General features: G+C 46.5%; 2 protein-coding genes across 2 annotated transcripts in view; one reads left to right on the top strand and one right to left on the bottom strand.

The window, feature by feature from the left end:
* The window catches only part of MEI1 (meiotic double-stranded break formation protein 1), a 39,341-nt gene extending 15,708 nt beyond the window's left edge, over positions 1–23,633 (bottom strand). The window contains exons 1-19 of the mRNA XM_051636926.1: positions 23,517–23,633; positions 23,258–23,381; positions 20,333–20,383; positions 17,872–17,945; positions 17,114–17,219; positions 16,395–16,598; positions 15,030–15,160; positions 14,425–14,539; positions 13,489–13,605; positions 12,860–12,959; positions 9,553–9,667; positions 7,898–8,013; positions 6,740–6,881; positions 5,252–5,363; positions 4,544–4,604; positions 3,220–3,317; positions 2,253–2,427; positions 1,995–2,142; positions 1,155–1,427 (exon numbers count right to left, since the gene is read on the bottom strand). Coding sequence (XP_051492886.1) covers positions 1,155–1,427; positions 1,995–2,142; positions 2,253–2,427; positions 3,220–3,317; positions 4,544–4,604; positions 5,252–5,363; positions 6,740–6,881; positions 7,898–8,013; positions 9,553–9,667; positions 12,860–12,959; positions 13,489–13,605; positions 14,425–14,539; positions 15,030–15,160; positions 16,395–16,598; positions 17,114–17,219; positions 17,872–17,945; positions 20,333–20,383; positions 23,258–23,381; positions 23,517–23,633 — 2,379 coding nt within the window. The remainder of the gene's footprint in view (positions 1–1,154; positions 1,428–1,994; positions 2,143–2,252; positions 2,428–3,219; positions 3,318–4,543; positions 4,605–5,251; positions 5,364–6,739; positions 6,882–7,897; positions 8,014–9,552; positions 9,668–12,859; positions 12,960–13,488; positions 13,606–14,424; positions 14,540–15,029; positions 15,161–16,394; positions 16,599–17,113; positions 17,220–17,871; positions 17,946–20,332; positions 20,384–23,257; positions 23,382–23,516) is intronic.
* Positions 23,634–23,758: 125 nt separating this feature from the next.
* Positions 23,759–26,787, top strand: SNU13 (small nuclear ribonucleoprotein 13). The gene is made up of 3 exons (XM_051637359.1): positions 23,759–23,839; positions 24,495–24,615; positions 25,826–26,787. The coding sequence occupies exons 1-3, from the start codon at positions 23,837–23,839 to the stop codon at positions 26,086–26,088; spliced, it is 387 nt and encodes a 128-aa protein (XP_051493319.1). The 5' UTR covers positions 23,759–23,836; the 3' UTR covers positions 26,089–26,787.
* The last annotated feature ends 562 nt before the right edge of the window (positions 26,788–27,349 follow it).

The following is a 27,349-nucleotide window of genomic DNA, read 5'->3' as shown; positions in this document are numbered from 1 at the left end:
GGACACTGCTTCCTACTCTGCAATATCACCCTAACTGTGGAAGAACTGCCCTATGCAAGAGCCCTCCTGTCAGTCATTTCAGTCACCTGGGGTATTAGAGTTTACTTTGTAGTCTCTTTGTAGATCAGAACAAATAACTGCCAGCCTGTAGTGCCCCATGAGTGCCCACTCAGAATCAAACCTTGCTTCTTCACTGTCTGCTGACATGGGTTTCTCTTCTCAATGATACATCATTTTAATTTCTCTAACAGGCTGGAGAAGAAACCTGACAGCTCCTACCTTTTGCCCTTACAGGTAAATCACATGTTCTTGTCTAGAAATGTTAGCAAGTATTTACTATGTGACTGGCTAAACAGTCAGGGGGAAGTGGCCACTGATGGGGAGGGGTGGCAGGGGAGGTAGGAGGGGTGGAAGTGAGATAAGGCCTCTGAGCAGCCATCAGGACTTGGATTCTGTCACGATTATATAGTTTAACAGAGATCATTACACCAGCTAAAGGCAAACATACTAGTGCTGCTGCTTCAAGACTCCTTTCTCTCCACACTGTAATTTTCCCTGTCCCAGGATTTTTATTTTATCTTTTAAGAGCAATAAACACGTTGTTTGCAGTCCTGAAAACTCCAGAGTACTGCAAAAATCTCTGACAAGACTCCCCAGTTAAAAACAAACAAAATAAAAACCCCAAGCAAAAAGGAAGCCATCCCCTCAAGACCTTGTTCTCTGCACAGTGCTTTTTCAAAGTTCTTTGCTCCTCATACCATTCTCTTCTATCAGTAGTAAACCATGGCTCCCAAATTAGCAACACAGCTTCTTGAAGGGCTACCACAGAAAAATCTGGAATACCCATCTGTGTATCTAGATAGAGAAAGGAATGGGGGGTTTTCAAGGCATACATCAGCAGCACCCTTCAGATCCCTTCCTAGCCATCCCTCAAAAGATCCCTTTCTATCCCAGTGGATGGATGACAGAGAAAGAGCTGACACACATGCACAGTCCCATCTTCCCTATCAGACTGGGAGGTGGAAGTCTGTGTATATACACATGGGCCCTTCTAGGAGAATCCTCGGCCTCACACCAGCACTAAGAGCTTTAAGAACCAAAAAGCCCCCTAAACCAGGGCCAGGACATCAGCCTGTCCTTGTAAAGTCACATACCAGTAAAATAAGTAAAATGCTGGAATTGCTCTTCAGAATGGGAAGTAAAGGGTTAGTGCTGTTCAGCTGATCAGATGTGCCAAGACCAGCTTCTTCAGTCTCAGTTCGCTTGTGCTCTCCCCAGGAAAACCAAAGTTGGAGGACTTGGTGTCCAAATCTCCCCATAAGTTCAGGGTAGTGCAGGAAGAATTTCAGCAGGAGAGGACAATGGATGTAGACCAAGCTCAGATCTGGGAGATTATCCAGGATCCTTCTTATGGTACACAATGACCTCTGGTAAGTGTGTGGGAAGGAAAGGTAAGAGGGAGAGAGAACAAAACAATCACTAGAGGCTGAATATCAGAAAGCTGAAGTGATGAGAGTTCACTGTCAGAAGCAGTCACACCACCTTTTAAGTAGACAATAAAATATATCAGTTAAACATCATTTTGTGAAGCCCATTTGCATCACAAAGGCTAAGAAACTTGAAGGCTTTATACAGTGCTCAAAACTGTGCAGCAGCAAAGAGCCATATGGGAACACTAGAAAGCCTGCTGCAGAGGCTGTAGATGTGTTCAGGAGACTGAAGCTATGAAATTTATTACATTCCATATGTGAATTCACAGCCTATCCAACGCATTTACCCTTCCCACACATACACAAGTTTATTCAGTCAAATCTATATTCCCTGGTGGCTTTTCACAGTTAACTTTTCAGAGTGTAGATGCACTGCACACTCTGCTCTCATTCACCCCTTCCTGCCTCTGTCAAATACGTTCTGAAAGGGGGTTGATGGGAGCAGGGAGAAATCTTTGTTTGAACAAAAAGGGTCCAAGAGGTAGGAAAGAAACCTTATTTTACCAAGTCCAGGGCATCGCCTTTGTCCTGACAGACAGCAAGGAGGTAAAGTGCAGCTCTGAGTACGTATGGAGGGGGACAGTCCCCATGGTCCTGTGCTGATAGGAGGAAATCTCTTATGGCTAAAAATAGTTCTGCTTCTGGGACAAACCTGGGTTCAAGGAGGTTGGATTGAAGACAACAACATTAGACATGCCTTTCCCACCAATACATGGTACATAATGGCCACAAAACCACCTACCTTGTATACTCTTGGCTCACCTGTCCCCAAGGGTGTATGCGAAGTATAAGAGTAGTATGAAGCAGTGTTGGTGGCTGCAAAGAGACTGATCCAGAGTGAAGGGTTCGGGGGTTTCAGCCAGGAGAAGAAGGCTTTCAGCAACAGTGTAGTTTAATTGAGGCAGACCTTTCTGCAGGAGCTCTGACATCTCTTGCTCTGGAAATACAACTAATATGAGCAGGCAGGCAGTGATGAGAAATGACTATGGCAAAGCAGAGTGGAATAGAGGAACAGAAGCATCTGCCTGCCATAACTCAAGCACATTAAATTAGGGAAGTTCCTGATGTAAGAAATATCAAGCCAACCTACTACCCCACGGTCTGCATACAGCAAGCACAACTCCATCATAGAGATGCGAGACCTTAGTTAATGGTGCTGCCTTTGAGGATGAAAAGACATTTCTCTTTGAGGTTCCCAGCTCTTTGCTGATGCTGCTTGCATGGTGACCAACCACTGCCAGTGGGAAAGTGGCTTTCTGTGATGTGGAAACTTTCATCACTTTTATTTGGGACTTATCTATTATGGAAAGTTACAGTATAGACAGGAAAGCTTTCTAAAATATTGTAGGTGAAAAAACTACCTTAATCTGAAAAAATGGGTGACCATGTGGCAAGTAATACTGTTTCAATTAAGCCATGCACAGTGGTACTAATAAATGTCACCATGTAAACAAAAAACAGAGGCAGATGAAACACGTTCTTTCAGGTAGGGTTCCAAACACTTCAAAAGGCATTCTCTGAGTGTTATCTCTTTGCTGGACCAGCTTATAAAAAAGCTGGGGGAAAAAAAAAAAAAAAACAAAACAACAACTCTAAAGAGAGCTTATGTGTGTCCTCCCTTCCCTCCTTCTTTGTCTTTTTATTTAACTATTTTATATGCACCTACTGCCTAGAGGGTGGCATGGGCCCCAGACTAAATGAAGTAATTTGTCACTTTCCCCAAACTTGCCCTCCTGAGGAGAAGTTCTCTCCTTCTCTGTGGCAGAGTAAAGGCTCAGGCACAGGCTGCAGAGGAAGCTGGAACAGGCCTGATTCAAATCAGGATTACTGTGAAGAAGAGCAGAAAGATACAATGATGAAGGCTAAACCATCCTCTTCATACTTCTAATATCACACTCTGTCTGCCAGAACCTGACTTTACTGAGTGATCACGTACAAGTACCTGCCCTGTCACAACATGACTCCACAAGCCAACCTGGGCTTCCAGGAAAATGAGGAGTTCCCAAAGAACAGTCAGTTCATAGAAGTGGGGGTGTGAGCAGTGATGAGAGTGAAAGGTTCACATACCTTGGGACAATATGAACACAGTGGGACACTCCCACAGTCATACTTGGTACACACAGGGAGTCATTTAAGGGCAGGACCTCTAACACTGCAAAGAATTGGAGGGGTTTGAGGGTGGCTCCTGATCCCTGATTCCACTGGCAAACACCAGTAAGGAGATTTTGTAGCAATGGTGTTTCCATGGATGAACAAAGAAGAATGCCAACACATTAAGTAAAAAGGTGAGAACACCTACTTTTCCAGGTATTTCTCTCTCTCCAATAATTTCCTTGCAGAACAGGACATAACCAGATATCTTTGTGCTGGTAAGACACCATCCTTGGTGCCCCACACTACTGTATGCAGAGGCCTAGATCACCCTTTCCCTCACACCATTTGCAGCACAAACATACCCATTCCAAGTTCCATGGTGGTAAACCTGGACTAGGGGTGCTTGTGTATTTTGTTTACCCTTTTAATGAGATGCGGTCACAGGACAGAGGAGGCAAAACATCTCTGCAGGCCCACAGAGAGTCTCCCTACGTGCCCCTCAACCTAGAAATCACAACCTCTGCTACTGAAGATCCCTTGCAATGTCTGTCATTGAAGTCTTACTCCTCCCTACCTTTTCTTATACGTTATCACACCATGAGGAACAAACACAGTGATAATATGTGCCTAGGAAGCCAGAGATCAGATGGAATTGATGCTGCTGTTGCTTCTCTTCAAAACACAGATTTTGACTACTCCAGAGTCAGGCTGCTTTCTCTCTACCTGTGCAGCTCACAATGGGACACAGAACTCTACTATGTAAATCCATACCTGTCCTCTACTCGACTGCTCCTCCCTTCTCCCACATCCAGATTTTCCACTTAGATTTTGCAATAAGATACAACCACTCCTGAGTCTTTCAGCCACCCATCCTGTCTAATCAGGTACATTAGATAAGACATGACCTGCTTTCCTATCTGGAAATTGTTGACCCCCTCCCAATACACACATCACAATACCTTTCTACAGAGCAAAATCTGGCTTTCAGCTCCAGTGTCAGTCGGATGAAGGAGGAGGATGCTACACGGAAAGCAAGACAAAAATGTTGAAAGAGCACAGGACAAGTATGATAAAAGAAAAGAGCAGGCAGGTCCCATAGCCATCCCCACACATCTCCACACAAACCTGGTGAACAGGGCAGATCATCACAGTAAGAATGCATTTGTCAGGCTTTCTCTCCCAAAGCAAACTACTCTGAGTTTGGTTTGGAGGGTGGTATCTGAGATTAATTTTTCTCAGGAGGAGAAGGGAAGATTTACCAGCTTCACAAGTTTAGAAGAGAGGAATTATCTACATTGCCTCACTGATGTGCAAAGGGTGAGGAATACGCAGAGTAAATAGGATTTCTATGTAGCAAAGTCCCACCAACAATTCCAGCACAATCCCTGTCTACAGGAACAGCCAATTCTGAATATTCTGGAGGAAAGGGTAAAGCCAACACACTGACTTATCAAAAATAAAATCTGTCCCATCATCATTGCTAGACCAAATAACTTTTTCATCCTGCTGAACATGACTGTGCACTCTATTCTTACTCATATAAACATGTAATATAATCCTCCACATAAAGTCTTGTTAAGCTCATTGCCTCAGTAATTTGCAGTAGCAGCAAGTTCAATCAGTTAAGTTGAGAGCACAGAGAACATGATTCCCCGCTGCCCCCATACCCAGCTTTTTGGAGAACTTGATCTGCATGTTTGGCACCACTGTAAAGAGGGTATTGAGTGTTGAGATGAAAACCTCCATCACTGATGGGCTGACAGCCCTTTCCAGGTAGTTCTGTGGAAAGAAGGAAAGATCAGCTGCCTGAGATGCAATTAACACCCAAAGTAGCAGCTTCCTGCTGGCCAAAAAGTTAGATTTCTAAATCCAAACAAATGGAGTAACAGTTGTATCAAAATGCCTGGCAGCAAGCACACAGGCTTACAGAGCATGCTGAAAGCCACTAACACACCCCTCTGCCAGCCTTATGAGCTGAGCACTAACTCTGCAAGACATTACACCAAACAGGAAACTTCTTCCTGATTCCAGCTGGCAACCAGTGAGGCCTTAATGCACAGCGACTGACATGACTGCCCATATTGTCCTGGAAGTAACTGCTCTTACAGGTCAGATGGCCAGTTCTCCAGCATGGCATACAACACAGGACATATGCTGAAGTGCAGCTGACTTCAGTAACAGTTAACACCTGTGCTTCAGCTTCTTGAGTAGTGGCAAATACAGGCATCTAAGCTCTCTCCAGAGTTCAACCTTCAACTGCTTAGAACAGAATGACTCAACTCACTCTTGTAGAAGGTCACTGGATAATTTTCTCACAGTCCATTAATTTTCCCCCAAGTTCACTGAGCAAGAAACAGCACGTTGGCTGCAGCTTTGCCAAACTAGACCTGCAATGCACCCTTCCTTCAGGGAGAAGAAACAGCAATGCCACTGCAGCTCCTTCCCAAGAGACTGGTTAAGAAAATGCAAATCAAAACATCTCCAAGCTCCCAACAACAGTAAGAATCCATACACCTGAACCTGCAGCCAAGCACAGGCAAAATTTACTCAATATTTGGAACCACAACCAGAGTCCCACTGTTTTGAACATTCTGCTCCAAGCATCTTAGTGGCAGATCTGTAGGGAACACTCACTCTCCACAGCTACTTTTTAAACCATGTCCCAGGCCTTACAGAGGCACAATGCTTAGTACTGCCCTTGCTGTGTAGACTGGGCAGCCTCATCAATACCTCCTGGAAAAAAGTGTGAAAATGAAATTGCAGGCACAAAATACCACTGCTTTCTGGGACACAGGCAAGCTTTGAAAAAGTGGCAGAAGGGAAAAGAACAGTTCAGGTACTCTTCACTTTCTGCAACATCCAGAGTTGACATGGACTAAACAGCATGGCAGGTAGGCTATGCAGATTGCACAGTCTGCAGAAAGACACTGTCATCTACATGGAAGAGTTATTAATTTCTCCACTGTCTGAGACTGCACACTCCCCCTTTGCATGAACTGTATTATGCCACATTTGGCTCTGTGGCAAATGCCACAGCTGTTCTTGGTGTACTCTACCTGCTCTCTTCCCAAAAAAAGCAATTTCTACAACCCACACGCTTGGTGCTTGAGAATACCTTTTCAGGTACCCAAGGAATAGACCAAAATAAACCCTACCACGACCATGGGGATGCAGAGATTGTCACAAATCTTCAACAGGAACTCAGAGAAGTTGCTCAGTGTGTCCCTTCTCTCAGAGTTGGGGGCAGTGAAAGCATTCTCCTGGGCCATGGGGTCGCTCTGGAATTCCACTGCTAACCTACAAATACAGTGGATACCTGAGGAGGGAGGAATCCTCCTCAGTCTGTAAAGGAAGTCAGGAGATAGCACATTTCCATCACATCTTTCACCATTAAGGATCCCGCAAACACTTGATGGGTTAGAAACACAGCAATCTGGCAATCACACACAGTTACCTCTTGAGTGAGGCTAGTAAATGTCAGCAATGTTGCACAACAGTCCAAGCTGGGAAAGAAAGACTTTGCTTCTGTGAAGAAAGCATCATCTGCTGTGGGAAGCCCTAGTGTGGCAAGACTAAAGATTCTCAGAGAGTGCTTGTTACACAACACAGCAAACCTCATGAAAATCAGCCAGGGGGCCATTCAGCTGATATAAAAACCATGACTGAACCTGAATGCCCTCTAACACCATCCCAAGACACTGGATGAGCACAGACAGGGACACTTGCTTCTGACTGCATTATCTCAGCCAAGCCAAATGCAAGTGACCCATGGCAAAATAAATAAGTTGGCCAGATTTTCTTAACAACAGATCTGGATTCATACACAAACTCATCTACCACTGCCTGCTGTGCAGCTGAGGATGACAGGTAGCTCTCATCCAGCAAGAAGGAAAAGTTGGCCCCTATAAACCCACTTGCAGTAACAGGTCACAGACATGAGCAAATCCAAGGCCAGCATCTGGATGAGATAGACATTTGTGAGACCACATATCCCAGGACACAGGAATATGGTTTCACCCATACCATCCAACTGTTCTTGCACCATCAGTAGTTTGGGCTAATTTTAAACCAGTTCATCAAAGACATGAAATCAACTGATAGGTCCCAGGCAAATTTCTTGGGAGACACATACAGGTGTCACAAATTTTTCCCTATCACTACATATCCTTCCCTCTGTTGTTTCAGTGCCATGTATTGAACTTACCTGTGATGTTTCAGTAGTGGGGTAGGGTAGAGGAACTTGGTTACAAGGACAAAAAGATGGACAGACCCAGACACACGCCCACCGACGCACCCCCCTGACTCATCCTCACCTGCAAGCATTTCTGAAACTTTCCAAGGTGTTGAACAAGAACTGGCCCTGTCTGTGAGAAACTCTGCTGAGACTTCTGTTTGCTGGGTGACTCTGAGACACTGCAAATAGGTCACCCTGTCAAAAGAGAGAAGTCTTCAAAATCTTATGTTCACTATGGGAAAAATAGAGCTTTCTTTTCTGATACCAGCAGGAGGAGGAGCAACAGATTTCATTTAATTCATTTTTTTCACATAATTTTTTTTACTATTGTGCTTTTCCCAGGGAGGGCAGAGGTAGGGGGCTTTTGTGCTCTTCATAGGGAGGACAGAGTTACTGCACTGTCCTTTCTTTGCAGTCTGTATTGCCATGGTTTGGTGTAATCTGAGTTAAACCTTGACACTGAGCTTCAGCTCAGCTAATGAAGCTTCAAAGCCTTCTGGGAAAACTTGGTATATTTTCATAATTTTGTTGCTTTGAATTACTCTTCAGATGATGCTGAACAGTTCCTCTTCTTCCTAAGCACTGAAACCTTTTAAGTTCTCTACTTTGGCTCAAATTTATAAACAACTATCCATGTACCAGTTCTTGTTCCCACACAGCATCCTACTGCATTCAGCCAGAAGCCAACTGCAGCATCAGAGTTAACAATTTGCCCAAACTAGGAACCACTTGGAACTCAAAATCTGCCTATAAGCCTTAACCTGTTGTGGTGGTCTTCTCCAAATATTACCAGAGGAGCGCACATGGGTGCTTGGCAGTTCATAACTACTCCTCCTCCATTTGATGCTGAGATGCCTTAGCACAGGTACAGTCATTTCCCCTTATCTCCCTTTAAAGACAGTCTGGATGTCCTTACTATCTGCCTAAATTCCTTCCCATGAAGCTCCTTGTTCTGAATGGGACACCACACTCTGTGTGTGTGCAGACTGACCAACATCTGCCTATGGGGCAGAAAGCAGTTCTGCCTTCTGCAGGCAGAGAAGACAAATATCCGGTACCACAGAACGTGAGCCTAAAGGTAGTTAGTTCATCAGGCATTTGGAGCTCTGCTACTCCAGCAAGGCACTCTTGCTACTACAGATGTGCATTCTAAATCAATGTGGCTCTAAGCCTAGAGCAAGAAGGCTCAGTCCTTGTCTCTTCACTGGGCATCTGTAATGGGGGTTCTCCTCAGAAGTGCACAGGTCCCAGCAGCACATCACACTGACTACAGAAACAGGAAGACATCTGCAGTTCAAGGAGAGGCTAATAGCTCCCTTGCTGAGGCAACACAGTGCATATATGATGACTCTCTTGGTCTGAAGGCAGAGCAGGTGATGTTAATTTGTCAAAAAAATAGATTGACCGACACAGCCTACAAAGTGAGGGCATGAAGAAGGGGAAGTTTAAATGACATTGGAGTACTGGATGCATAAAGGCAGCAGTGTGCTCACGTGGTGCCCCACAAATCTTCACTGATTTAGAAAAACAACATTCACCAGCATCCATCCTCAGCTTCTTCAAAGACAAAGGTCAGTACCATCTTGAGGCATGAGGATCAAAAGAAACACCAGAGAACCCAACAGCTATAGGGTAAAGCAATGGAACATACATACAACATCCACATAGTGTGCTAGGAGGATCATCCCTGTCCTGCTTGGTCTTACCAACAAGCAACAACAACTTCTGACTTACTGCATGTCTCTTGCTACTCTGCGGTGGGAAAAAGTCAGCACATCTCTTCAGCACTGCCTCCAGCAGCTTCTGCAGCTCTTCATATGGGACTGGAGGGCAGCTCAGATGGTCCTTCCTGAACAAGTGGAGAGAAAGACAGGATGCACATTCCCTGCTGGGGACATTCCACCTGGGAAGGCAACACCAGCAGAAACAACTGCTCCTCTGACATGCCACTGCCACTTCTCCCCAGCAGAGCAGGCTAAGGTCACAATATCTGAACAGTGCCTTCATCCACGTATGTGCCCAGGCACACCCCTCCCTGGATTCACTGCCTGCTCCCACTGCAGTCAGGAAGCATATGACTCTGCAGAGCATTATGCTTGCTCTTATTCATCTGGATGGGGCACAGAGTGACAAAGCAGGCCCAGTACAACCCTGCCTGCAGCACTAGGTTGTTGCTGCAGTGACTTGCTGCCTACCACAGCTTCATTGCCCTGGCAGCCTTTTGAGGTGGGTGGGAAGCTAGCTCTGCTGTACCCACGTCTGCCTCAGCCTGAAGTCCCACTGCAGAGCACGCTCACCCACATAGCCACAGGGGAGCTGCAGAGACCAACACAGTCTCAGATCTATCTATCTGAAGAAAAGCCTGCACATACTTTCCTGCCTACCTCAGGAGAGCTGCCACGGCTCCCACAGCCTCCACTACCACCTCCAACACTGGGCAGTTCACTGTCTCCATCAAAACATCAATGGCTTCTCTACATACACCTAGGTTTGTGAACAATTTTATTTCCACTGGTTGCCTGCAAACAGGAAACAGAATAAGCAAGGAGAATATTGTTAAGTAACAGTAGAGCCCTCTTCTCACTTCACCAAATGGCCTGCTCAGCCATGGGGTTCTAGCCATGCTTTTCAGTATTCACAGCCAGCTGCTTTCAAGGAGATAGTTTCAAACTCGAGCAAGTGAAGGGGTTGCTACAAAGAGTGAATTTCAACAGGTCTGGAGCCCTACTATGACGAAAAAAACCCACAGCCTGGATAACTGTGTGACTGGATAAGTGAACACCGACATGAAAAGCACACAAAAACCAGGCTTTGCAAAATACACTGATCTCTCTGCCTAGGACTTTATACCGAGGCCATCTGCTCCGGCATTTGCAGGTTCATCTGGCAATTCATATTTCTGAGTAACCAAGCAAACACCATCACTCTAGAAAAAGGACAGTGACAGAAGAATAGCTTCTCTCAGTCCTATAGCATTTCTAATGCCAGATGTTGCCAGAAGGACAGGGACTTCCACAATCTTGAAAAGTAATCAGGAGAATAAACACAATCCAACTGTTCTGACAATTGCTCTTGATAGTGAACATTTTTAGTCATCTGATCACCTTGTGGCCCAACTGCCTTTGAGCATTCAGCACGAAAGCATGGAAGGAAGATGAGCCATTAATCCCATTATTGGACAGAGCTGTGTAAAAGGCAGACTGTACTCATTTGGCTCCTCGCAAATCAGGTACAGCTGGGAAGGTGAGGGGAAGACAGGCAGCTACATGCCGACAAGAGGCACTAACAGCCTGCCAGAGGGCCTCTCCACAGGGAAGGAAGAAAAGCAGCAAAGCATGTCAGGAGCCAGACTGAGGAGCCAAAAGTGTTCCCTGTTATTCAGTTTTCACAGACATGCCAGACTAAAGCAAGCCAGGAGCACATGCTCCCCATGCACAACTGGGAGAGGGAAGTGAACTACAGAAGAAATTACACTAGTAGCTCAGCTACCAGGGCAAGAAGTGAACAGAGGCAGAATCACTCTCTTTAGTCGCTTTGTGGGATGAAACCCAGCTTGGCAGGCATGTCACGTTCTGCTATGAGAAAAAGCTGTGAGGTGGGCAAGGCAAGGAAAAGGCCTTGTGGAACCTAGGCACCAGGAGCAGCCTCTGCCCCAAGCCCCAAGGGATGTGCTGAATGTTCATTGTTTCTACTTATACTGTAATTCTATTAATCCTTTGTATTTCCTTTCTTTAATCACGGACCTTCTGAAGTAAAACACATTGGGGCAAAAAACCAAAAACGTCTTCACTGACTCATGCAGAGATGGAGGAGTATTGCTGACTCATTCCAGAGGCACAAACCCACTAGAAACATGATGCTCTAGGATGCCTTCAGGGCCTGAGAGAAAAGTGTGAAGGACAACACTCTTGCAGCTTCCTGCAGCCTCTTGTCTTTGGGCCCCAAACTGTGCCTGCCACTCTGGTTGTGCTGAGAAAAACAAGGGGCAATCCAGGGAGAGCTACCCACCATTCCTGACATACTGCCAGGGGAAGCAGTATGTCCTGCTTGGACAACACCACAGCATGGGGCTTGCTTATACAACAGAATCCAGCTGCAAGGAAAAACCAAGAGGAGAGCTTGCAGGATGAAATCCCTTTTCCCCGTTATGAGATAGTTTTAAATAAAGCATCATTTCTAAGGCAAAGCTCAAAGAAACAGAATGAGTGTGCTAGAAAATGAGAGTAATTGCACAGAACGTTCTCTGTTTTACAAGCATAAACGCTGTAATTAGTGTTTCCCACATCCTGGTTTCTCTTTTTGACAGATCCCACACTGGCAACACCACACTGTTCTAGCACTGCTACTTTTTCTTCTCCTTTTTACCCAACCACTTGCTACAGAATTGGCTATGACATTTCCAAAACTCAGCTCAAGGGCTCTCTTGGGGGAACTAAGTGGCAAAAACAAGACACTGTCACTAGCATGACAGGACAGGAGTAAGATCATAGAGGCAAAAACAGGAAGCACAGAAGAAAAACAAGCCAGGGTATGTTATTCCTTAGCAGAAAACAAGAGGAAAAAAGTGACAAAAGACATTAATATTTCATCCTAGAATTTTGTTTTGCCATTTGAATTTAGCTCAGATGATGATACAAGACTAGAAGCCATGGAATTTGCACGCTCTGTTTTGTCACAGAGGTGCACTTAGCAAGGGCTGCCCTGCTCACATATGCTTGGGCCTAGCCTTCCCTCCTGCTTATCTACAGCTGAAAGAAGATTTCATCTCCCAGATTGGCAAGGAGCAGGAAGAAGCAGATATACTGGTGGATGCACATGCAAAGAGGACATGCTGGATGGTTTGAAAACAAGCATCAGGCCTTTTTTCACAAGAATAAGTGAATGCATTTGTTCAGCAACATCTTTCAAACACAAAGACCCTGGTGGTGTAGGTATTTGGTCTGAGACCAAAAAAAACACCTCAAAAAGCAAAAGCACCACAGCCTCCATTTGGGGGCATCAAACTCTGCCTGTGCAATCCTGGCAGGGGTAACTCCCTTACCGTTGCAGTATTTCAGTGAGGAGCAGGAGCCCTTGTTTGTTCAACTCCACATTGCTCAGCTGCAGGACAACTCGGAGACTCCTCAGCAGAGATTCAATGCCTGCACATGTTCAAGAGAAGTCACAGAGAACACTTTTAACACCCCAGATTCCACGACAGAAGCAAAATTAATTTTAAAAAGGAAAGAAGACTTGAACAATTATTCTTCTGAGCCACTGACAGAAACAACTGCCCAAAAACTGCTGAGTGCTCACTCAGATCCCTGATAATAGGCCCCAACCTCTAGTGCTGGAGGTAAGTCCAGAAGAACGGAAGGAATTTAGCCTTTCTTCCTAAACCCCCTCTTGGTATGTCCACAGAAAGACCCAATAGTAGCTTAGGTAGTGTCAGTCATGATAACTGGTTACTATAACAAATGCATGCTCCTCAGGAACTCATTAGGACAGTGATGCTGCAAATTCAAGCTATGTTAGACATCACAAACATGTCTCATGTGTACTCATTTTCGGTCCTTTATCCATCCTGACTGGAAACTGTGATTGTGTGTAAAGAGTTGAAATTCAGCTAGGGGCAGAGCAAATGCCCACAGTATCACTGCAGTCCCTCTGCCAGGAAGGCTGATGACTCACCATAGACTGTGTGACACCTGGAGAAGAAAAGGCGCTCTTCCGTCAGGAGGAGCAGGCAGCAATAGACTGACCAGATAAGAATTTCACTGTTGCAAGAGAGACACTCAAACAGGAACTCTGCAAACACACAGATATGCACAAATAAAGTCACCCTGGTAAGACACAGTCTGCTCACAGCATGGCACAGCTGCTCCCAGAACAGAGTGGAGGGAGGAGGAGGAAACAAGGAAGCACAGCAACAGCCACAGGGAGAATGGCTGTGCTATGAAATGGCAGGAATGGAGAACAAAGTGGATGCTTGAGGGATGCTAGTCTTCCAAACAAGGTGACTGGAGAGCAGAGTCCTGCAGGCAGGCATCTTCTCAGCACAAACTCAGCAGGCAGGAGCTGAATTGTGGCTCTAGCCTTCAGCACAAATGAAAAGCCACAAAGAAGCTTTACCACCAATATGATGATCAGTTTTTTTTTTCCTCGGAACTTTTACATCTCCCAAAGAATTTGTAAAATGAAAGCACCTGGCTTTTGGGACTACAGAGGAATAATAAACCATATCCCACAGCCACATTCTAAAGCTAAATCCTAGACCAAATTCTGTGCAAACTTTAAATACTTAGTGGGATAAGATGGAACCCCAGTCTGTTTAGGCTTGTATCTAAGGTCCTACAAGAAGGACCTTGACCTCAAGGAGTTGTCCAAATTCTTGCTGTGGAAACTCTATTCTGCCTATTGACAGCTGCTTCTTTGCTTTCAGTTGAAAACTTACTCTCCCCTTCTGTTCCTGAAATCTCAGTAGCCATTTTTACTGGTATAAAATGGTCACTGCACACATTATGCCATCAGTGGATTTTATGGAGCCAGACTGAGGCCTAAAACAAACAGCCAGGGAATGCTTTGATATTGGGGGATTCGCAGTAAGATGCTATTGCATTTCTTCACCTGGGACATCTGCATGGATAAAAGCAGGAGCATATCTGCTGGGAGAGTGAACCATTACTGCAGCCATACAGTGAGAACTTGCTGCCTGTAACATCTCATCTCTGGTCAACAAAAACTGTGGGGAAACAAAAGTCAAAATGAGAGAGAAGTCAACTATACAGATAGGAGTAGGAAACAGTTTTCTCTACGTTTTTAAATTTAGAACATAAATTATTATCCCTCTTTGGGTATATATTTAATGGATTAAACTTGCTAAGGCAAGATAAAACACTGGACCACATACACTCAAAAAATGCAAAATGAGAACCACAACAGAAAAGATTAAGAACAGCTCTGCCCCCATGCTTAGTCGTGTTGACACTACAAGTGCTGTATCAGACCTCAAGCGTGACCAAGTGAAATCAGCTGAGGAGAGGAATAAAATTTCCCCCCTCCCAGTTGTAGGAATGATCAATAAGCTGATCTGTGGAGGTGTCCCCATTTCCCACTGCAGCCTGTACTGCTGAGGTTGGCAACGGCCTATTCAGGTGTCTCAGATAAAGACTGAGTACAGGCCAGCAAATTCTTTACAGCTACGAACAATTCATGAGTACTTCAGCAATCACCCTTTTGAGAACAAGTGGCAGTGGATTTTCCCCTTCTAAGAAGTCAGGGTTCTCAGACTCGTCCTCTGTGTTTGAATTATTCATAATAATGGATACAAAATGGTCAGATTTCAGCAGCTCCTTTAGCAAACCTGCAAAAGGGGGAGCAAGAATGAGCAGCATATTGGGCACAGCAAGGTTTACATTAGCAAAGGAGTATTTACACCCTAAGACTTGTTGCCACTTCATCCCCTTTCCTGTACTCCTGATTCTTACCTCCAGTTTATGGAGCTTCTTCTCACTGTGTACCTAGATATGGCCATAAGCCCCATGTCTTGCAAACCCTTGTTGCTGATGCTTTCTGCTGGGTCTGATCTGCTCCCTGTTCTTTCTCAGAGACATGGCATGTGCACTGGTGCATGATCTCAGGAGCACTCTGCTCCCATCATCCTCTGTGCTCCAGTATCCATCCCTTAAACTGTTTCCTGGGAGAGCTCTTGAGCTGCATTTTTCTCCAAGCTACAGTCAGTGACCCAACAATAAACAGGCATTTTCCTTATAATACATGCTAGAGAACTGCCATTTATCTTCCCCTTCTACTTTCACAGGCTCTTACAGAAACAGCTGTTTTAGCTCAACGATATCCAGGTACACAAAAAAGCACTCAGTATAACAGCATAGAGCACTGCTGCAGGCACTGATGCAAATTATGAGTACATATCAGTACAAATTCACACAGGGTATCATCTGACATATATAATTCTACTTTCAAGGGAATCATCATCCATTTCTAGTAGCTGCATAAATGATAGGAGGAGCAATCCAGTCCCTGTTTGCCTTCTACAAGAAAAAGGAATTTCCTGGATGGATTACAAACAAGCAATGTCAGAAAGGCTGAAACTGTGCTCCCCAGCAACAGCTGATAACGTGCAGTTGGAAGCATACATCCAAGAAAGTCACTTCCACGTTAGAACCCAAATGACATGATGCCCCACATCTGGACACCAGATTTGTCAGACTCCATCCCACTGCTCTACAAAACCCACCTTTCTGTGCAGTGTTTGCATTTGGACACTTTGAGGGATGGTCTGTTTCTAGGACGAAACACCAAATTGAGACACAGTGGAAGCAGTGGAGAGACTCTGAAGACCAGCCAGTGCTAGGCAAATGTGGGGCTCGAGGGAGAACAGAGGGCTGGGGGGGCTCAGCAGCAGGTTGGGGCTGTTTGATTGCTATGGAACCACAGAAAGGACTGACTGCTTCAAACCAGCAGCAGAAAGTTCCTCAAGGGAACAACCCACATTAGAGCATTGAAACCACCCAAGGATTTCTTCTTCATTCTCAGCCTTCCCTTGCACCTTGCAGTGTCTCTCAGCAATGTCTCACCCAGACAATTAACCTGCAGCTCCTTTGTCTGTGCACGCCCCAAGGTACTCAAGAAGAGACCACACAGCCTTTCTCCAAAATGTGCTGAGAGCCGTTCTGTGCTGACAGGAGAGGAGTACAGCTTGCCATACAAGTAGCAGACAGCAGCCCTAATACCTTCATTTGGGTATGTCAAGCCCATCAGCAGATGATCCACTAAATTACCTAGTGCGAGGAACAGAAACATTCATACCAATTATTAAGTGACTTTTTAAAAGTACCAACTTATTTCCCTTGAAAATTTGCCAAAGCCCACTGGAGAGACTGGTTATGTACAGTAATGAATACCACAACTAGGTGATATGCTCACCACCATTTGTCCCTCTGAGCAAAGGTGCAGTAATAAATAGCTAGAGGAACTCACTGTTCACCATATCCACCATCCCAGCTACTTCCAAAAAACAGCTAAGCTTGCTCGCTGTAGGTACAGGACCCAGGAAAGAAAAAATAAGTGCCTTTGAGTAAGACCCACAAACCCCATTTCACAGATGCTGTTCTTGCCAGGCTGGCTAAGAGCACAATGACCAGCAACCCAGGAGGCCTGAGCTCCACTCCAGCTTATGGACAGGCTACTTGTGTGACCTTCATGAATTCACACAAGGGACAGGGGAGTGCATGCATGTGTACATGTATTAGGGCTGTGAATCTCACCCTCTAGTGGGGCACAACGCTTTACTCACTGTGCTCTACCACCAGTACATCAGCAAAGCCTGGGATGGCATCTGCCAGCTTGCCCAAGAGAGTGAATGTCGGCAGGCTGCTTCTCAAGGTAGTTGCTTTGCACAGCTGTATAAGAGACAGAGAAAGAAAATGTTTCACTGGTGAGGACACAAGTCTAAAGGCAGAAATGCACCCAAACCAGCAAGCTCTCTGTGATCCCTAACCCTCCAGAACAGAATCTTTTCCTAAGCTGGGTCCTCTTCACCATGTAGGACAAACCGCAAGAAAATCCAGAACACACGTCTTTTAATTAATCCAAGAGATCTCTTGCTTCTTGCTCCTTTTCTTTTCTCTCCCCCCCAGCTCTACATGAGCAGATGAACCAGCTGAACTCCCTGCTTTCGCTACTTCCCAAGATTTTATACCCCACAGGACCATCACAAACTTAGGAATGAAGAGTGCAAGAGCCCATGGCACAGGTTGGAAAGCTCCTCTTATCACTGAAATGATAAGGTAGGAAAAGAAGAATCTGAGGAAGCCACACAGCTTCACAAGAGAATCATTAAGCCATTTGTCTGCAAGGCAACATGAGAATAACAGGAAAACTCCAGGGTAGACACTGACACTGCCAAAATCAGAGCAGGGGAGCACTTGGACATCCCACTGCTGCAGAGGCTACAGCCCAGCACAGTAACTACAGTCTTGCAGGGCCAGTCACTCCCATTTCCTTGACCTCTGAAGGACTGAAGGGAAGGGCAGGGAATTCATCTTCACTGACCTCTTTTTGGCTTTCATCCAAAATGCAGTGTAAGTACTGCTCTGACTTCAACTCCACTACAAGCCGCACCAGAACTAGGCAGAAGAAACAGGATCAGTAATTCACACTCAAAAGAGCACTCACAATCCATCTTCCACAGGGCTTTAGCAGAACAGTGAGCAAAAAGCTTAGAAATTAAATGAGCACAGTGGTGCTGAGAGAGCAGGGTAACATCGATATTCCCAGCACTATTACTTCTGATAGCCCAGCCCAAGCTCTCTGCAGCAACACTACAGCAGTCCTGTTTCAGCTGCACTGTAAAACCACGCATGGAAATGAATTGCAAACAACAAACTGAGCATTAGGACACCGAGTAAACATATGGAACCAGGAAGGGAATGAAACAAAGCCCTAGCTTAAAAGCATTACAATTTCTGGTAATTGGATAGAGCAGGCTTCCTACAGTATGAAGATTGGCCTTTAAAAGCATATCTTTCCAGAGAACATACCAGAACTGAAGCTGCTGTGTATCCCTAGATGCAGACTGAGAGCTCCTCCTCCAGCTGCTTCTGTCCCAGAGGTAACAGAATATGGGTCTTATGGGTCATTACTTCCCACTGCAGTTACTCCTATACCTTGCCAGAAAGCAAGGCCCCAGTCACCTTAGTGGTGCTTTTCACCTCCTCAGCCCCAAGAAAGAGACTTGGTTCACTGCAACTTTTAGAACTCTGTCCACTCTGTCCTAAGAAGAGGAATCAACAACCAATTATGTTTACCAGGCACTGGTAACTGCACATCACCTGAGGTTTCCCTAACAAAGTCAGAAGGGAGTTGCCTGATGCTGGCAGGCTGCCTCTGCCTCCACTGACACCAGTGGACTGGCTTCAAGAAGCAAAGTTACTGGATTTTTAGAACCTGGGCAACTGGATGTTCAGCAGATAGTTTTGATGATAGCCTCCTTACCGAGACACTGTGCAGAACATTGGTCCCTAGGATTTAATAAGGCTGTCCTGGATGTATCTTGCTGTCAGAGCATGACTCATTTGAGAAACACACTCTTTGGAATTGTATTCTAGGAAAGCATCATAAAAAAATACCAAATATTTCTATGTTCACCATCTCTTGGTATACCCAGGGCAATACTGGAGGTTTACCTAGGAGACCTACTTCAGCTATAGAGCTACGGATCTCAGCAGAGGTGTATCTTGACACAGGTGATTTCTAGATGGTTTAATGGTTCTTTCTTGCCCTGAACTCTCAGAATCTATAAAAACTTTTAAAAGAGTTAGGTAACACTAAGTTAAAATTCCTTTGTTTGAGAGCATCCATCTCTCAACAAACTGGTAACATGGCTTCTCAATGTTTTCAACACCACCTCAAGCAAGTGCCTAAAAGTTGAAACCCCTCTGGAAGGAGCTGGTCACACTTCCTTTTGCCTTTCATGGCTGTACAGGAGGAAATCATTGCATTGCTAATATCACTGGACTCAGCAGACATGCCTAACATTAACAGGACTGCAGAGATTCCTTTGTCACCCCCGCAGGCATTTCCTTCATCTTGCAAATGAAGGACTGCTCATAAAGAGGACTGCAGTTTCTACAGTTAAATCCCAAATACCCTCTGTTCTCCCTCCTAAGGAGAAAGCAGTAGATCCCAAAGCTCACTGAAGCCCACAGGAGGTTTTCCATTTGCTTTGAGACCTCAGACAGACTCAAAGATGCCAAAGATGAGGCGTTGTTTACCACTGTTACCCATCTGACACTAACGTCAGGGCACATACAGAACCTGTGAGAGAAATGCTAAATATTTAAGTCTGCATACACTCCCCTGGCTTCAAATACTGGTGCAGTCTGCTCATCACTGTTGCAGTGGCAGAAAATAGATGCTCTTCCCAATTCCAATGGTGTAGACGCTGAGCATCTCACTCTAGTTATCAGACAAGACAGAGCCTCCCTTCACAAATTGTCAGCAATTGAGAGGTGGCATCTGCCTCTCACAGAATCACAGAATATTAGGGGTTGGAAGGGACCTCTGAAGACCATCAAATCCAACCCCCCTGCCAGAGCAGGACCAAAAAAAAAGAATCTAGGGCAGATCACTCAGAAAAGCATCCAGACAGGTCTTGAAAGTCTCCAGAGAAGGAGACTCCCCAAACTCTCTGGGGAGCCTGTTCCAGTGCTCTGTCACCCTCACAGTAAAGAAGTTCTTCCTCCTGTTGAGGTGGAACCTCCTGTGCTTGAGTTTGAACACATTGCCCCTTGTCCTATCACAGGGCACAAGTGAAAAGAGGTTGTCGCTGCCTTCTTGACGCCCAGCCCTCATGTATTTATAGACATTAATTAGATCCCCCCTCAGCCTTCTCCTCTCTAGACTGAAAAGCACCAGGTCTCTCAGCCTTTCCTTGTAAGGCAGGTGTTCCAGTCCCTAAATCATCCTCGTAGCTCTGCATTGGACTCTCTCAAATAGATCCCTGATCTCTCACCTTCTACAAAGAGGTCCAGGGCACTGCTGTCTTCCACAGTATGTAACATCCCTAAAAGAAAAACCACAATCAGTCATGGAACTCATTCCTGCTTGTGATCACCAGTGCTGTAATGCCTTATTGTAAAAAGTGCTGCAATTTATTTTTTTTTTTCAGACCTGTTTTATTTTGTTTTCCCTGCTTCACATGACACCCACCTTAGAGGAAGGTGGTTGCTCTCAGGGAGTGTCACAAAAGGCGGCTCCATAAGCAGGACACAGGGACATGAAGGCATTTGGTTCTCTTGTAAATTTTTTAATGTAGTTTTGAGTTGAAGTCAACAGCTCCACCTATGTAAGTAAATATGTAACTGCTACCATCACCACCTCTCACTGCATGCATCCAATATTCAACATCTGAAACAACACCCCAGAATGGCAGAAGGTACAGCCCAGCTGTGAGCTGTCCTTTCTATCTTCCACTCATACCAATTACCATGAGCAGTATTCTCCCTCCACAGTACTGAAAATCTGAACACCGGGTTTAAAGCATATGGAAACTATTCCAGAGTTAAATCGAACCTAAAGGCACCACTTCACAAGTCATTTTTACACCAAGAGTGTAAGACTGAATATATTAAGATAAACCACTGTCTCACTCTACCACACTACAACAGATGAGATACTCGACCTCCCAGCTCCTTCCAGCTTCAGGTACCTACAGCATCAGAAGTCTGGTTCAGACCTGCACATCCACCACACCAAAACACTTCTTACAACCTAACCAACCAAATTATCTCCCCCTCGGAGATTTCATGATCTCTCAAAAATTTGACCAACAAAAGCAACGTTATGACATCACACATGAATAAATTACTTGTTTCCTGCCTCATGTGCCAAATCCTCAGTTACTCTGTTACACATTGGAAAAGATTTGCATAAGGCATTAGTGAACTTTACAATATTAGCTGTATGAAATACAGGCTTACCTGAAATACACCTTCTCCTCATACATAACATTCCACACTAAACTTATGTTCTCTTAACCTTCTCCTATGTTTTTCCCAATATTCCCTCTCTAAAAATGAATGTATTTTCCTGAATTTACTATTAATACTTCTTCCACAGCCTTGTTCAAACCTTTGGGGGTCCCTCCTAAACTCTTGCACCACATGAACATTGGTTTGTTCAAATGCTACCCAAAATGTACCATGTTGTTCTCTGCAGCCCCAGGCTTAGACTGGGATTCCAACTGCTCTAGGAGCTACACCAAGTACAGTAAAATCTCAAAGCTGTCCCCAAACCAAACCTCAAGCTTCTTGAAGAGAGACAGAATTATTATTTCAAAGCAGACAAGAGCATTGCAATGGAAGCACAGCTCCCCTGTCTCCTGGGGTATTTTGTGTTAGGGTCATACAGCATAGGACTGAGTTGGCCACAAGCACCACTCCCTCCACATCTGCACAGAAATACGTGCACAGGACAGGGCTCAATAAAAACTTGTGCAAAGGAGAGAACTAAACCTACACAAAGTTGTGTTTCTAACAAAGCTGCTTCCAAAACATGCACAACACAACTTACACTGGGAAATCAACTGGGAAAACACTGAATTATTCAGTGCATCAAGGCAGGGGAAGGGGTTTGTAAGTCCCTTTCCCCCAAAGCACAAGAATTATCTGTGATGTGCAAATGAGATCATGGAATTAAAGGAATCCAGTATATTTGCTCTTTGAAGGCACCTGCATCCAAACCCTCCACCTTTCTCTTCCTGCCTTACTGTTCCCTTATTTATACCACTATTTCTTCTCCATCAAGGTTTTAGACGTTTCAAAGACCTTTCCCACATAAACTGCTATGCAAGGAGGAAACAGTAAGAGATGCTCAAGATCATGGAGACGGTTACTGGAAAGGCTCTACTGACATCCCACTAGACTCTATCCTGCCGTGAGGGGGACCCACCAGAATGAAGCTGGCATTATAGTCCTATGGCTACAAGGTTTTCTACAAATATAAAGAGAATGTTTGAAAACAAACCACTACACAGATTTGTATTCTGCACATTTGATACTAAATCCTCCAACACCTTCCAACACCTTTTTAAGTTCACACTTTCATTTCTGTATGCATCTTCATATACTGCCACAGTTCAGCAAGATGAGGAAGCACTTGAGGCATGAGACCAGAGACCCAGGCACTCCCTGTTTGCCAGAAAGACTTTACAGATACATCAAGATAGTCCAGAAAACTGTAAGAGGTTTATGAACATGCTAACCCTACTTCCTGGGAAATAAGGCAATGAACCTGTTCTAAATCAAATTACAGGCAGTTTTCCAATGAGGAGTAATGCACCTAACGCAGACTGGTGGAATTCTGGAATTATATACCTCAATATTCTTGGGATTTTTTTCTTTTTTTCTTTCAAATGAGGAGAAGCTTCACATGTATACATCTATACATGAGTCAGATGATCAGAGGGCTGGAGCACCTCTCATATGAAGACAGGCTGAGAGAGTTGGGGCTGTTCAGCCTGGAGAAGGCACCTGATAGCAGCCTTCCAGTACCTGAAGGGGCAACAGGAAAGCTGAAGAGGGACTTTTTATAAGGGCATGTAGTGTGATACGACAAGGAGTAACAGCTTTAAACTGGAAAAGGGAAGGTTTGGAATAGATATTAGGAAGAATTTCTTCACTTTGAGGGTGGTGAAACACTGGACCAGGTTGCTCAGAGAAGCCATGGATGCTGCCTCCCTGGAAGTGTTCAGGGCCAGGTTGGATGGGGCTCTCAGCAACCTGGTCTAGTGGGAGGTGTCCCTGCCCATGGCAGGGGGGTTGGAACCAGAGGGACTTTCGGGGCCCTTCCAACCCAAACCTTTCTGTGACTCCACGATCCTGTTGGAAGGCCCCTGCCCTCCCCCTGCGGCTGCAGCAGGCCGGGGCAGAGTCCTTACCGAGGAGAGCTCCTATCAAACGAAGGCAGACCCTCTCGTCTGCCGCCAGCAGCTGGACGACGGGCAGCGCCTGCCAGGCCAGGGCACGGTGGAGCCGGGAGAGGACGTGCTTCTTGCGCACCAGCTACGGACCAGAGACAACGACCACCCGTCAGTCAGCGCTCCGGCCCCAGCCCCCCCGCCCCGGGGGGAGGGAACCGAGCCGGCCCCCCTGCCCAGCCCGGGAAGGCGCTGGGGCTGCGGGGCGGGCGCTGCCCACCGAGGCGCTGCCGTCGCCCAGGGTCTCCACCGCGCAGGCGAGGCAGAGCGGCGGGCGGAGCGGCAGAGCCCAGCGCTCCCCGTGCCCGCCGCCGGGCCGCCCGCAGCCCTCCGCCATCTCCCCGCAGCCGCGGCGCCGGGCCCCGCTCCCGGCCCCCGCTCCGGGCCCGGCGCCCAGCCGGGACCCGCTGCCCGCCCCCCGCCCCGCCCCGCCCCGCCCCGCGCTGCCTGACTTCCGGCGGCGGCGCAGCCCCCGCCTCCCTCCCCTCGCCGCGCTCGGGCCCAGCGGAGACACCGGGCCGCGCAGCCCAGGCCGCGGCCATGGTGAGAGGGCCGGGACGCGGCCGCCGCCTGCTCGGGGGCTGCGGGGCCAGGGAGGGAGCCCGGGGGAGCGGGGAGGCCGGCGGGGGGGGCCCTGGGTGGCGGAGGGCGCGGCGTCCCGGGCCGGCCCCGCCGGGCCCCGCGGGGCGCGGGCGGCAGAGCAGCGCGGCCCGGGCCGCCCCGGCGAGGCGCGGGGAGGCGGGGGCCGGCGGGGGCCGCGGGCCCTTGGCGCCGCGTGTGACCCCGCTTCTGCTCCGCCACGCGGCCGGTGCTAGCGCTCAGAAGCCGCTGGTGATCGGCAGCGGTAAAGCTGGTGTGTGCTCTTCTCGGGATCTCTTTTCAAGCGCGTGTCTGAGCCGGTTGCTTGCGCGCTGCGTTCTGTGGCCGCGTTTTCCTGAGGGCTGAAGCGTGAAGCGCACGCCCTGTGAGTTCACTGCTGCTAGTCTGTAGGATCCAAATTGGCTGTCTGTGTGAGGACAGACACTGCCTACGTTGAGTGTCAGAAGAATCCCTTTTTATCAGTAAAATGCAGTGGGATTTTTATGGCACGTGCAGAGGTGACACCAGTAGTCATTTTATGTGGTGGACATGTTGTGTCGCTCAGAACAAAGCTCTCTTTGCTCCTGTTGTGATGCTCTCTACTTCTTCCTTTCTCTAGAGTGAGGCAGAAGTGAATCCCAAGGCTTATCCCCTGGCTGATGCACAGCTCACCAAAACTCTCCTGGATCTCGTGCAGCAATCCTGCAACTATAAGCAGCTACGTAAAGGAGCCAATGAAGGTGAGATCTGCGTGTTGCCAAATGTGCTAGAAGTCATGGCAAGAGTTTTGTGAGAAGCTGCAGCTAGAGATTGTCTTTTCTCTCTAGTAGTGGGCCACTAACGTTACTTAGATTTGGATACTGAGTATCCCTCTCCTTCCTCCTCCTTCTGGCCTGCATAAGCAATATTCAGGGACAGAAATAAGCTGTAATTTTCTCAACACTTATGTACAGTTCTGGTAGATGCCCAAACTGTGTTTCTGGTGTGTGTCCTGTGATCATGCCACCTTTATTGGTGTGGCGCTGGGATTAACAGATGCACAGCCAGTTCAGAATCATAAAAAGATTTGGGTTTTAGGGCACCTCTGGAAGTCTCTAGTGCAACCTGCTCAGAGAGTGGCACCCTACACAGTTGGATCTGGTTGCTTGGGGCTTTGTCCAGTCATACTTTTAAAAAAAAAACAGTCCCTAAGGATAGTCCCTCAGGACCCATGTCTTAAACCCCTCTCATAAGGGGAGGGGGTTGTGGAAATTCCAGCATGTTCCCAGAATCTCCCTGAGGCAGCAGTCACAGTCTGCAACTTCTCCTTTTTCCTGTGCACTCAGGAGGATAGTCTGTCTTCATCTTCTCTGCAATCTGCTTGAAGTAGTAGAAGACAGCAGTTGCATTCCCTGCCCCCAACTCCGCACTCTCTTCTCCAGGCTCCCTCAGTCTCCCCTCATGTGTGGGGGGCCCCAGCCCCTTGCTCACCAGCAACCCTGGGCATGGCCTGAAACTGCACCATGGGACGTTTAGACTGGATATTAGGAAGCACTTCCTCATGGAAAGGGTGATCAGACATTGGAATGGACTGCCCAGGGAAGTGGTGGAGGCACCGTTCCTGAAGGTCTTTAAGGAAAGGCTGGATGTGGTGCTTACTGCCATGGTCTAGCCAATGTGGTTATGTTAGGTCATAGGCTGGACTTGATGATTTCAGAGGTCTTTTCCAGCCTCAATACTTCTGTGATTCTGTGAATCTTGCACTTGTGCTCGAGGGCAGTGCTGGGCACAGCACCTCAAGTGCAGCCCTGTCAATAACTCCTTTCCTGGCCCTCTAAGCTGCCATCTTCCTTTGACGTGTCATCATGCTACCGCTGCATCTCCTTCATGCTCGTGCCAGTCTCAGCTTCTAATGTTCATTAGATGTGCTTTCCAGAGGGACCTAGACTTACTCTTGAGTTTCTTTTACAGCCACAAAGACCCTGAACCGAGGGATAGCGGAGTTCATTGTGATGGCAGCAGATGCAGAGCCCTTGGAGATCATCCTGCACCTCCCTCTCCTCTGTGAGGACAAGAACGTACCCTACGTGTTTGTGCGCTCTAAGCAAGCCCTGGGCCGGGCCTGTGGCGTTTCCCGGCCTGTCATTGCCTGCTCCATCACCATCAAGGAGGGATCACAGCTAAAGCCTCAGATCCAGTCTGTCCAGCAAGCTATAGAGAGACTGTTGGTCTAAATGCCAAGGAGTTTGTATGTGGAGTAGGAAAGCGGAAGTCAGGGGGAGTTAATGTCTAGCTTCAGCTGAAATAATAGTTTTGGTATCTGTGTTTTGTTTCAAAATACCATATTTTTTTTCATGATGGTTCAATTCTTAGTGTTTCTCCCCCTCCTCCCCCTCCTTTTCTATTATTCCACTCAAACACATTCATTCTCATTGTATTCCTTCTTGAAAAATGATTGTACAACTGTATCGCCTGTTTGATGTTTAAAAGAAAGAAAAAAAAACAATTCTCCCCTTATCTCCATGTCTGCCTGCTCAGGGCTTTGTTAACCCACCCGTTACCTTACTCTGCATTGCAATGTTTCTGCTGAGTTTCAGCTTCTAACAGGTGTGAGTAACTGTTTTGGAATGGTTTAGTCTCCTGAGGACGAGGTGTGAGGTTCCCTGCACACCATGTGCATCCAGGCTGCTGGTTACTGCTGTCAGCCACGGAGCAACGCAGGCCACACGGAGGTGGGCAGAGGCTGCTGTGGAGCAGCAGATGGAGCCAAGATCAGGACACACAGCACAACCCTTTTTCTTCTTGAAACCAGACAAGAGACTTCTGTAAGATACCTAGGGGGAGCAGAAATCTGCAGTGCACAAGGGGAAATCTCTTGCTTTATTTTTAAATGCTGACTTTTTAAGAAAAATAAAATTGATGACAAAGCTAAATTAGAATTGTCAATTCCCTCGGGGAAGCATTTGCAACTAACTGTGAAGTGTTGCTACTTGTAAAGCTGAACTGCTGGGAGATTGCCTAAAGGCTATTGCAGTGTGGTAGCTCACACTCCTTCAGCTTTCTTTGCTTGGACTGTTATCAATCACCTTGGGCTTCCTAGGGTATTTTAGTACAAAACATGGCTGAGAGCAGCCTGACAGGTACCTTACATATCTCATGCTTTTAGGGAAGCTGCTCTACTCTTAAGTCACCTGACTTAAGAGAAACCCTTTAAGTCATGGCCAAGGCAACAGAGAGCAAGTAATATTTCAGATAAAACAACCTGAGTCTGCAGAATGTTGGATAATCTCATGTTCTGGAAAGGCAGGAAGCACCACCAGCATTCTGGGTTAGCGGTGGCTTTATGGAGGTATCCTTAGTTAAATACATACTGTATAATAAATCCACTTACTGGTCTGAGCAGAAGAGTCTAAACCTCTGTTGGAATGGGTCTTTTCAAACCTCTCTTCTATTGTAGGATACCAAAGCAAAGCTAGCATGGAAAGACCAATAGGT

Source organism: Apus apus, chromosome 1, assembly GCF_020740795.1.
Source record: "Apus apus isolate bApuApu2 chromosome 1, bApuApu2.pri.cur, whole genome shotgun sequence".
Taxonomy (NCBI): Eukaryota; Metazoa; Chordata; class Aves; order Apodiformes; family Apodidae; genus Apus; species Apus apus.
The sequence above is the reverse complement of the archived record's forward strand: the minus strand, read 5'-3'. Positions and strand labels throughout refer to the sequence as shown.